Source organism: Helianthus annuus, chromosome 14 (assembly GCF_002127325.2).
Source record: "Helianthus annuus cultivar XRQ/B chromosome 14, HanXRQr2.0-SUNRISE, whole genome shotgun sequence".
Taxonomy (NCBI): domain Eukaryota; kingdom Viridiplantae; phylum Streptophyta; class Magnoliopsida; order Asterales; family Asteraceae; genus Helianthus; species Helianthus annuus.
The window spans coordinates 30,403,871-30,417,103 of NC_035446.2; the positions used below are offsets into that span (position 1 = coordinate 30,403,871).

General features: G+C 34.7%; 1 protein-coding gene across 1 annotated transcript; it reads right to left on the bottom strand.

The window, feature by feature from the left end:
* Window positions 1–4,680: 4,680 nt before the first annotated feature.
* Window positions 4,681–12,256, bottom strand: LOC110909324 (probable auxin efflux carrier component 1c). The gene is made up of 6 exons (XM_022154356.2): window positions 10,908–12,256; window positions 10,501–10,708; window positions 10,317–10,402; window positions 8,501–8,658; window positions 6,388–6,464; window positions 4,681–4,989 (listed from the first exon to the last, which is right to left on the bottom strand). Exons 1-6 carry the CDS (start codon window positions 12,076–12,078, stop codon window positions 4,917–4,919), a joined length of 1,773 nt encoding a protein of 590 aa, XP_022010048.1. The 5' UTR covers window positions 12,079–12,256; the 3' UTR covers window positions 4,681–4,916.
* Between the last annotated feature and the right edge of the window lie 977 nt (window positions 12,257–13,233).

The window sequence follows — 13,233 nt, forward strand, 5'->3', positions numbered from 1 at the left end:
TAGAAGAACTATACAAATAATAAACCAAAGCCGTCGAAGTCCGAGTTGGAGACAAAATGCTATTGAAAGTATTTCCTTGGAAAGGAATTTATAAATTCGGTAAGAGAAGAAGCTAAGTCTCTTATACGTAGGACCATTACCAGTAATCCAACACATAGGACCAGTAGCTTATCATTTACAACTATCAGAAGAATTAGCTGAAGTACATGATGTGTTTCATGTATCCAATCTCAAGAAACATCTATCAGGCGAATCCTTGGTAATACCTCTTCAAGATATAGAGATAAATGATAGAGAAACCCCTACAAATAGAAGATCGGAAAATTAAGTTTTTCAAAACACAAACGACTAGTGCTAGTGAAAGTCCAATGGGAATCCAGAAGAGAACAAGAGTATACTTGGGAACTGGAATCAGAAATGAAGTGAAAATACCCTCATCTATTTCAGTGAATCTCGAGGACGAGATTTTTCTTAAGGTGGGGAGGATGTAACAACTGTCACTAAAATCCTTAATTAGGATAATAATTAGCTATTAAGAAAACTCTAATTGAGACACCCAAGTGATTCTACACAAACCCTAAAATTTTCAGAATTTTCAGAATCAGAATCAGGGCCCCTAAAACTCAGGGAGGGATAAACCCTAGCCAACGATTATCTTCATAACTAATTATAAAAATCGAATTTTAAGAAACTGACAACACAGCAAGCCTACACGCACGAAGGGCTACTCTATGAAAATAAGGTGGTCACTCGCGTAGCGCGACGCCTAAGGGGGTACCCCCTCGCGCTACGCGACGGTGTCAAAATCTCAGTATAAATAGCAGGGGTTGGGACTTGAATTTTGGCACTGAAACGACGAAAAGCGGAGTTACATAGGTCGAGTTATAAGCAAAACAGTCCAACACACATACACAATTATCGAATCGCTGCCACAGAACAGGGTAATTACTCGATCGCTATTACGATTCAGTTTCCGGAATCAATACATTCAAAGAATGTCTAAGTGCCGCCCACATTGGGCTATGCTTTATCGTTGTCGATAATTCGATAATGAGCCGAAGCATTGTACTTTGTCGTTGTCGATAATTCGATATACGAGTTGAAGTACTATACTTTATCGTTTGTCATTTTGATAAATGAGCCGAAGTATTGCACTTGGACATTCATTGTCAAAATTGATCTCGGGGAATTATCGTAACTGCTGTATTGATCACTAATCCTGTTTTGTGTGCATTATTGTTAAATTAGAAATAATCAAGGCTAATCAGTAGGCTTATACACTGCTCGTTAAATCTGCAATGTGAGTCATTCTCTTTTTATCAACTGTTTTACAATACTCCAAATTATTTTCAAAGTGTTATAATTACAGGGACTAAGTCATGGATATCTTGATTTATTGGTTAGTGGGGTATTGTGCACATTACTATTTCTCCCAGTTAGGTTCATTGACCTACTATGGAGAAACGTCACTATTAGAGTTCATTGACCTAATAGTGGTATGACCATCGTCACCATTGTGACTTGTCACCATTGTGACAGAACGCCAGATAAAAAAATAAGATATGAACCATTGTAATCGCTCTTATGCTGTAATTAATAACTATGGGTCATTTCCTAAAAACTGAATGAACTCACTCAGTATTTCCCCGCTGACAAAACCTTTTTCAAACATGTTTCAGGTAATCTGTTGTGAGCAAAGAAAAGTGCCAGGAAGCACTAACCAGCTTAGAAAAGTGGCTCAGTGTAAATAAATAAAGGAACATGTTTTAAAAATAAAGATTTCCATGGAAATCACATTATTGTAAATTACTGGGTTTTACCCCTAAATTATGTAATGAGCAGTTTCAATACTAAAGATCCTGTTTTAAAAGACTTCCGCTGTCGCCTAAATTAAAATACCGCAGGATTTCTGTCCCGCGGCTCCTGAAACGGGTCAAACCGGGTCGGGGGCCGTGACACTTATGATCCCCTAGCTTGTGTGATCATTAATCCATGTTCAATTGTGAATTTAGACTCCATTTGGACCTCCAATTTGATGATTTGTTGGAAACTTAGGGTTTTGGCTCCTGGGGAGCTTCTGGTCGACGAACAGAACACCCAGAACACACTCAATGTGTGTTTTTATGTTTAAGTTTTCTTTTTATAACTTAAGTTTCCATTTATCCAAATCTAGCCCCTCTTGTTTGGTTAGTTAATTAAGTACGGCACAACCTACTTATTTCTAACAATATTCCCCACTTATTAACTAGGTTAAACATTCCTAGTTAAATTAGTGGGTTCGGGGAATCTATGACTAAGTTTATTTTAAGTCCCGTTAACTCGGGCCTTCTATAAACTTTATTTCCACAAAAGCCTTTATATAACTTTTATTTAATATTAGGCTTAATTATTTAAAATCCTAATATTCACCGGATTAATTTTACCACTAACGGTAATTTACCCGTCTTTTAGTATTAACGTGGTTTGATTACCAAACCCGTTTTCGGGGTGTTACAATGCACGACAAGGATTTCTCAAATACTGTCATCGTTGTTTAAGAACCCCAAAGCATCTCTCAATGTCTTCCGTGTGTGTTGACCTCGCCATGCGGTCGGGCAGTTATCCCAACGCCAATGCATGCAATCCAAGCTCCCGATCATACCAGGCAAACGATGCTCAGCCGAATGTACCTCGTAGATCTTTTGAAGGTCGTCCCATGTGGGCGTTCTAAGATAACGCGCACCATACAGATCAATAATACCTTTATAAGAAAAATGTATACAAACATAAGCTTAAAAAACACTTGTAAATATTATAGTAAAGTATAGGAATTGTACCGCGACAAAAATGCTCCAAGGTGTCTCGCGTTGTTTTCTTGGCCATTTTTAAATACTCGTCGTTGATGTCGGTTGTGTTTCCATAAGCAAGGACTCGTAGCGCCGACGGACACTTTTGAATACCGGTAAATCCAAGTGTCTCTTTCGCATCCGCTTTTTGTTTAAAATAATCGTAGTTGGTTTCCAAGTCATCGACGATACGTAGAAACAAACGCTTACTCATTCGGAAACGACACCTAAAAATTTCTGGGTTCGAAAATGTCGGCGCCTCATCAAAATAATCTTTCATCAACCGATCGTGTGCCGCGCCTCGGTCTCGTTCAATATAATCTCTTGTTTTAATTTCAGGTTCGGGCCGACGACAATGCTTCACATATCTCACCGCTAGTTGACAAGCACTCGTAACCGCCTCTTGCTCGACCTCCTCATCGGTGGATTCATCGCCATCCGCAAAAAAAACTCTTTGTAGTAAAAATTCACCATGGAAGAGGAACTAGGGGAATCCCTTTTTATAAAATGGTAGTATTTGTATGAGAGTTTTTGTGTGTAAAATCGAAGAAGTTTATATATATATATATATATATATATATATATATATATATATATATATATATATATATATATATATATATATATATGGGTTTTAGGTTAAAAAAGAAAAAAAAATAAAAAATAAAATCTAGCTGTTATGTAGCTAGCCGTTGCAACAAGTCCCTATTGGTCAGTCAAATGTCCGTTCAGCGTGATTCAAAAAATGCCAAACACAAATTCAGCCGAGAGCACGCCCGAAAACGCCGGGGGAGGGGGGGGGGGTCGAGGGCGGAATGGGGCGTTATTGGGGATGGATTTTGAAAATTTTGACGCCAACTACGGGTGGTCTTATACATGTTTTAAATGTCGACATTTTTTGTGTTTTTAGTTTTTGTATTACTATTAGTATTATATATATATGTTTTATGTTTTTTATATATAAATTTTGTATGATATTAAAATTATTGATATCATGCCGTGATAAATTATATCTCAAATAGCAATCCTTATTCGATATTTGATTTTGCACTGCTATAACTCTGCATACATTAGTGTTGTATTTGTTTTGCCATTTATGTATACGTGTTACCCATATATGTCTATATATAATGATTGTTAATGAGGCAAGTATCTCCATGTTTAACTGTGGTTGATGATGATGACTATGTTCTACTATATATTGACCATGATTGATCTAAATAAATTTACCATTACTTACCATGGTTGGCTATGTTTAACCATAATGAACAATGATTGATCATTATTAACCAAGATTGATAGTGATTGACCATGGTGACCTAATGAGATGTATTGGGTGATACATGTTTTAATAAGCTATTTAGGTAATAATAAGTCTTAACAAGCCATAATAAGCACTTTAGTCGATGTATGTCACTCGATGACCATCGTCAACCAATAAAAACCATAGATGACCTAACGTGGCAGCCGTTCAAAAAAAAAAAAAAAAAAACCTAACGTCGCATACTAGGTGATACATCTGTTAACAAGACGTATTGGGTCGTAGCAAATATTATGGAGCAGTAATAACCTACTTATATCTATGTATGACGATCACTAGTCAATAGTAACTATCAATATTAACCTTATTATTGATTTAAACATTTTTAATTAAATATTATTACATTTTATGAGTGATTAATGCTCTTGTGGAATGCACTTTGTGTTCTTTTAAACTCGTTCAATTTAACTAAGTTTTTTTTTTTTAAGTTGACTCATTTCACTAGTTAGAAGAAACTACGATCCAAATTCCAAATCAACCAGTTTACCCATAGATAGTCGGCACCTTTAGTATAACATTGCGTATTCGACCGGATTTAACATCTAACTGTGGATTGCAATTGACATGTAAATGATGCAATGCAAATAAATACATAACCGTGGCAAGTTTAACATTTTGTCGTGTAACATTAACTCGACTAAACAATGTGGAACAAATCTCATAAAACAACCACCATCCTTTCCTATTTCTAGCAACCATAAACTACATAAGAAATTGCTTTGGAGCATGAGTATTTTTCATCAAATTTATGATGATGTCAACAACATTACTTATTTCTCTAGCCCAAGGAAGATATAGTATATAAGCGTGATGGGTAATGCTATTAGCATTCCAAATATAACCCTGCAAGGGTTAGATGAAAACAAAAGTTAAGTATTTCCATAATAATCTACTTGAATAATAATATCTTAAGGAAACTAAACTTCACAATAAATAACAAATGAGCATTGTAAAAAGACTATTAGATGAAGTCTCGGATGTTTACTTTTACAGGAACTATTCTTTGGACTTTTTACAATCCACATAATCTCATTTTTTCAAAAACATTTAGGCGTGTAATTAGTAAAAGATAACTTCTTAATCAATTTGAAAAATTAAAAGATTTAATAATAAAAGTTAAAAGGAAATCTAATAACACAAAAGTAAATAAGAGTTCTAACACTTTAGCATGAAAAAATGACCACTTTACAATAATATAATCACTTCTTAGTAATATTTTGTTTTATAAAACCAGAACTTTTAGGTTTTTATTTAATTATGGTAAGTGTTTGTATGTATAGGAATCTACAAGAACTATCTTTCTGTCTAAAACATATATCAATTTTTAATCACAAAATTAGCAGTATTTTTTCCCTCTACTAAGTTTTATAACTTATATGACTTGAATAACACGAAATGTGAAAAAGAGTTGAGCTACTTGCAAGCTACTCGAGCTCGGCTAAGAAAAAAAAAGCTCGAACGAGCCAAGCTTAAACCAGTTGGAGCCCAAGCCTAAAAACAAGCTTTTTGGTAAATGAGTCCGAGCTCGAGCTCAAGTCCCTAAACGAGCCTACTATTTGTATAGATATATATTTTTATTAATATAAATATAAATAGATATATAATTACTATTTATATAATTTTGAAAAAATAACTAAATTATATATAAAATAATAATTCTAATGAATATAAATTAATTTATAAATAATAAATTAGCCGAACCCGAGCTTGAAAAACGACATATGAGCCGAGCTCGAGCTTAAGAAACAAAGCTTGAGTTGAGCCAAGCTCGAACTTGAGCTTTCATAAGTTAAACAAGCTCGAGCTTAGTCGAGCTCGGACTTAGCTCAGCTCGCTTGCACCCTTATAATCATGGTCCACCAATATCAAATGCCTATATTCACTGTTTAGTTTAACGTTTTGAACTAACTTTTAAACTAAAATCAATAGTCTCAATTGAATTTTTAAAATTTGTAAAATTGTTTATGAATGTTACAAATATAAATAGTTGCATATTCTAGGAAAGGGAAAATGGAATAATAAAAGGGTAAACCACGAAAGAGAACCATTAAACTCAGTTTTTTAAATCATAAAGTGTGAATTAAGCTGATTTATATAGTTTTGAATAGATGGTTCGATTATAATGATTTATTGGACTTGTAAAATTTGTTGGTTGAAAAAAACAGTAGCATAAGGAATCTATTTTGATGGAGGGAAGGGAAATAGAAGAAATAAAAGTAAAGTGAAAGTAAAAGAGCATACCCTGTGCTAAGAATATGAGGGTGAACATTGTACTCCTTGGCAAACACAAAGGGGACAATACCCTGTGGTAAAGCAGCCTGTTTGTTTTGTTTTTTCACAAATAAAAGAACAAAGTTAAAGGACTATATGTGTACATCGATCAAACTTATTAATACAGATTATAATAAACCCAAAGGTCTGCGCTTAGTCTGCGCGACGCAGACATAAAAGGTCAGGAAGTACTTCTTGCAAAAAAACAAACACCCCCTAAAAGACTTCATCAAGTATAGAGCTCATACATACTTTTAGGAGAATTTTATGTATGAACTAAAAATTTGATATTCAGTATACCAAATTTAAAATATTTGAAGCTCACATGTATGTATTTTATCAACTATAACTTATATAAATACTATAACTTAAAAGACGTGTATATTTTCATATTTTGATAACATATAACATTGAGCCATTGAGGATATATGAAATTATTTTTTATTTTTTTCATGTATTGATTATAAAAAGACAAACATTAAAGCTGATAAGAAAAATAAAATAATATTTATTTATTTTTATCAGACATTTATCCTTCTGAAGTCATACTACAAATTGATAAAACGACAAACATTAAAGTTGATGATAAAATTAAAATAATAATAACTTATTTTAATCGATTGTTATCTTTTTAAAATTATAGTAAAAAGTAAATAAAAAGACAAAGAGTGGCAGACAAAATGGGAATGTCGGATTTGGTGTGTAATTAATTAAATTGAACGCACGCTTTGCTTTGCTTTAATCAAGGCATGTATATGCCCCACGTGACTTTCACGTGACCCTCAATATCATTTATTTTTTTTTAAGGGTAAATTACTTTTTGAGTCCCTGTGTTTTAGTGGTTTTAACCACTTGAATCCAAAATTAAAATGTTTAACGCCCTGAGTCCCTATAGCCATTTTTCTTAACCATTTGAGTCCAAATTTTTAACACAGTTACAATTTTGTTGTTAAGTTTTTTTAAATGACCAAATTACCCCTATAATTAAAAATAAAAAAAAACTAATATATTTAGATGTGTTTCACTGTTTTGTCTACTATGAAAAATATAATCTCCAAATCTGTAACTTTCGTTCAAATAAATATATCTCTCTGAGCTCCACCACAGAACGATAATGGAAGCTCTACTGAGCTCCACCACAACCACCACTCTCCGCCACTTTCTCTCTCTACATTCACGACCACTAAAACGACACCATATCCTCTCACCTCCATCGATCCCCATCCAGATTTGCGTTCTCCACCTCCACCAGATCCACACGCGCCCTATCTCACTCCCACACCTCCCCCGCCCCATTTCTCAACCGTACAGTCAACTGCTCCACTTCCGCCACCGCCACCACATCCAAACCGTACAGTTCGATTGGACAGGTGTGTCAGGTTATTGGTGCGGTTGTTGATGTTAGGTTTATTGAGGGTTTGCCGTCGATATCCTTACGGCGTTTGAGGTTTTGGATAACTCGATTAGGTTAGTTTTGGAAGTGGCGCAACATTTGGGGGAGAATATGGTTAGGACTATTGCTATGGATGGGACTGAAGGTCTTGTTCGTGGTCAATGCGTTCTCAACACTGGTTCTCCGATCACTATGTTGATCTTGAGATGATTGATTGTTTGTTTTTGATCTTGAGATGATTGATTGTTTGAGATCTGGTTGTTGATTGTGTTTGTAGGGAATTTGATTTGTGTTTGGTTGAGAGAGAAAGTGCAGATGTGTTTTTGATAGAGAGAGATAAGGAGAGAGAGAGAGAGAAAATCTAAATAAATTATTTTTTTATTTTTTAATTATAGGGGTAATTTGGTCATTTAACAAAATTTAACAACAGAATTTTAACTGTGTTAGAAATTTGGACTCAAATGGTTAAGAAAACTGGCTATAGGGACTCAGGGCGTTAAACATTTTGATTTTGGACTCAAGTAGTTAAAACCCCTAAAACACAGGGACTCAAAAAGTAATTTACCCTTTTTTTAAATATGATAAGAATAATGAGCATTCATACCATCGATGAAATAAGTCGAATAAAAGTTGGTTTGTTTGGGTTTTGAATATATATATTTCAGGCAGGAGGTAGGAAGAAAAGATGACCTGGACAATGGCGATGCGTAAAAGGACGCCACGTAAGCCAACGGGAATAGAAACAGCTGCCATGACAGCTGGTCCCGTAAGGAATCTAACGGCCATTGAAAACGCAGCCACAGAATTCCCACATGCTATCATCTTTGGTTGTAAAGCCATAAAGAAACCTGTTTGTATCATCCACATGTCACTATTAATTAATACCCATTTCATTAATACTAAATATTATTTTTTTTAACAGCAAACACATTTTATATATGAATATAAACAGCCAGCAAGAGACTGGATACAACAACAAAAACACGAAAAGAATTTATGCGGTCGAATGATGGAATCCTAAATATTATTAACCATCAATAAGAAGAAGATAAAAAACACATTAATATCATAGAACCCAAATTTGATATGTTATAAACTCAAATTTGATATGTTATTATATTTGAATTTGTTTAAGAGATGAAACTAGGATTAATTTTTTTTCTTTTTTTATTTATTAGTTAAATCACAACATAATTTATTAAAATTTGTGTTACTTAGAGCCTTTGTTTTTTTTTAACAGTGAATTTCTTTTTAATTATTGTCGGTTGTGCGGACCTGAACTCAGTGCATCCCTCTTACAAATCTGAATGTTTAAAGGCTTTGACAATGGATTACCGTCCCATTGATTAGTTAGAGTTTGCAGAGTGACATGATATGGTTTTATGATATAATCTTAAAAGGATAAAAATGAGATGAACTATTATTAAAAACAGTTTTTGTTTGAATAATTTAAAATTTATAAAAGGGAAAATATATTAGTTTTCTTTTATAACGTAAACAAAAAAAAAAAAACAAAATTATGAAAAGAGGTTAATTCTCATTCACGCCCAAAATCAATCTTTTACTTTTTTTTTTCCAGACAATCTAAAACAACTTTTCATCATATCCCCACCACACCACTACTAGTTAGCAATCATAGTCATCATCACCATGCCTAACAAATTCCAATATATTTTTGTTTCCCCTTTGATCCTTTTTGAAAATTTAATTTACTTTTTCTTACCAACACATTAAAAATATATAAATACATTTAATTAATTAATAATCATACATGTTTATGTTTAATTAGGGTTTAGGGTTACCTTTCAAAAAACTATATATAGGCATGTCTAGATTTTTTTTGAACGGCAGCTGAATTATATAAAAATAAAAAGGCCAGCGAAAGGCTGGTTACGAAACTAACGATTAAGTTATCCCTATACACGAACATATTCATGCGTATAGTTATGAGATACGTAAACGTTACTTTTACTCGCATGTTTACTTTTACCCGTCTAAACTCTAAGTGATAGATGCATGATATGGTGTCGCGTTTCACAGTAGATTAAGTCTTTTTTAACGGTCAACGAATCATCCAAATAGGGTACTAGTAAAATTCACCACATCGGAATACACTCGCCTCTGAACCGGGAAAACCCTCACCTAGGGCCGAAGCCCGTGAACAATCGCCCGAAGGCACGACAGTGTGGTGAGGTAAAAGCCGCTCAGTTCAAGGATCGAACTAGCGATCTCCACCTAGTCTCCCATCATCATCATGTGGTGCGGAATCCAATGGGGAGGGCAAGAATCGAACCTGGGTCACTCAGAACACCGGTCTTTCCCTTGCTACTTCACCACCAGCTCGTGGGAGTTTAAGTCATTTTTATTTTAATAACTCACACAAGTAAAAGTGAACGCACGTCTCTCACAGGTATTTTATAATTAAATTAATGATATATTTCACAAATCACTAATCGAATATAAAAATAATATTGAAAAATGTTTAGAGAGAATGTTTGGTGCTAACCAAGACTGAACATTGCCATTCCCAGCCCAGTATCGGATAATATTGAAATGGATTTGGCTATGATTGCAGGCATCTCTACATTCCATCTGCAATTAAATTTAAAAAAAAAAAAATATGATAATAAATCTTGTATAATACAAATGTATAGTATAAAAATAGCATTAAAGTATTTATTGTTTAGCACCTGAAACATACTAGAGACCAGGCAAGACCGATGACGCTCGAATAAGTATTCGGGTTTCTGATCAATTTCCTCCACACCATGATCAGTATTAACCTCGTCATCACGCTCGTTGGCGGCATTGACGTGACGCTAACAAGGCCAGCTTTACCCGTCCCTTCGATATTTATGTTGTTGTTTCCATAACTCTCCAAGTACTCTTCTCCGTTACCTAAAGTAAACGTTACATTTTATCAACTTAAATTCGAGAAATAATAATAATAATAATAACAATAATAGTAATAGTAATAACAATAGTAATAGTAATAATAATAATAATAATAATAATAATAATAATAATAATAATAATAATAATAATAATAATAATAATAATAATAATAATAATAAAGAATTTCTAGACAAAAAATAACCTTTTACTGGTGATATGGGCACTTTCAAATCTTTTGTAGTTGGTTGGTCGAGTGCATATTCACGAGCCGCGAATACATCGGAAACCGGGGAAGCACTCGAGCTCCAAACGAACATGTGTAGATCATTTGAACCTTCGTCTGTTTTTTGCCCATTAGCCTTTTTGGCCAATGGTATATTTGGTTTTCCTGTTGACGGAGAAAACATCCCTGGATTTGGTGGTGGGTAGTTATTACCACCCAACACCCCGTGATGAAAACGAGCCTTATTAGCGTTACTTCCACCGCCTTCCTCTTCGTAGTTGGAAGGTCGGGGTGTGGGCCCTCTGGATACAGGAGGCCCATACACATCTGAAGCCCCAAAGTTTGAATTTCTTCCCCCTGCCATAGAATAAAAATCATTATGGTTGAAACTCGACCCTCTAGGGGTCGGGTTTCTAGACGACTGCAGAGAATAAATCTCTGCATTCGTGAGATTCGACGGACGAGGGGTCGTGTTGGAAAACCCATGCGACCTCCTGGAAAACACGTCGGATCTCGACGCATTCGATTTCCGAACAGTAACATGAAGTTTTCCATCCTCTTTAATCTCCGCTTCCGTCTCCAACACCTGTCGCCCATCCAATGACATAACGTCAGAATCGACATGAATCGCAGCTATCGAACCTGCTGTCCCCGGAAACTGCTCGGAAATCAACATTCTGGCACCGCGAAACTCAAACAAAAACAACATTAAAGTATACCAAATAATGCATTGAAGGACAACAATCTGGACCATTAAACTACCAGATTCACCACCATACATTCCTTTAAGCAAAGGAATCCCCATAACCAATGTGTTTGGCAATGTGGATAGTGAAAACAGTGTTATGGACCATTCTAAACTACCCCTTTTGCTAAGGTTGCTCCAGACAGCCAGGGCAGCCAGAATGACCAGTTTCTGGAGCGTATCGGCTGCGATGAATCGGAGGTTCATCTTGTAAGGATTGTTGGTGGAAATGAAGTGAAATGAGAGGAGGGGGACCGCGAAAAGGGCGACAAAGCGGTTGATCCCAGAGCATTGATCAGGGGTAAAGATCTTCCACCATTTGACCGAGCCGTAGGCTAGGATCATGGCGACATAGAGCGGGACAACCGCGGTCATGACATGGTAGAAATCTGAAAGAGTGATCATGGTGAAGAGATGTGAAGAAGGTGGGAGTGATCAATGAGGTTTTAAGGTTTTGAGAGGTGGGAACTGGGAAGGTGGTGTATTTAGGAACTCTCAAGTATTTTTTGGTCTCCAAAGGTGGTGGTGGACTGGTGGTGGTGGGGGAGGGGGGTGTTGTTTTGTAATATCTTTCACTTTGTTTTTTCCTTCTTTTGTGTGTGGTTTTAATATGTTAACATATGTTGGTAGGTGTATACATATAAAATAAAAATATATAGACAAAAGCTGAGTTATGTTTAAAAGATTTTTTAGATAAAGTACATGAAAGCAAGCAAATTGGACACATAACGTGACAAGATATACGAAAAATAACTTTATGAATATATTATAGCGTATCAGCAGTAACAATCTGTTGACACGCTATAGTAGGATAATATGTGAACATTTAGGAACTCAAATTATGTGTATTATTCTAAAAAACGCAAAGACGCTTGATTTATTATTATTATTATTATTTTTTTGTATTGTAATGATTGCAAGTAAATCTAGTGGTTTTTATTTATTTTTATCCAATTCTTGTTCATCATTCATATTTATCATTCTTTTAACTTTCATGTTGATTTTTTCAAACAGAATGAGTAGATGTTCTCTTACAACATGTCGATTTATCTTTATCTTTTTTTTTAAAGTTATAATATACCAGCTTTGCAAACTCACAGGTTACCAGACGCATAAAGGCACATGTAGGGCTTGCAAATGAAACGAATGTTTACCAAACAGTTCGTGATTGCTAGGAAGGAAGTTCGTTTGCATCTGTTTGTTTAATTAATGAACGAACACAAACAGGAAATTTTGTTTGGTTAGTTAAATGAACAAACAAGAACAGAGGCAGCGTCCATTCATTTATGTTTGTGAACGTTTGGTAACGTATTCATTTATGTTCGATAGTTCGTTTGTGTTTTAATTTTTTATGTTCCATACTTCAAAATACTGACAAATAAATTATTTAATAACTATCAATGTGTTATATATTATGTTCATGAACGTTTGTGTTCGTTTGTTTTTATTTGCGTTCATGAACATTAGTTTGTTTTCATGAACGTTCGTTACCTAAGTTTAACAAACGAAGATGAATATGTTCATTTCCTTAACGAAAACGAAGAGAAACTCGTTTAGTAA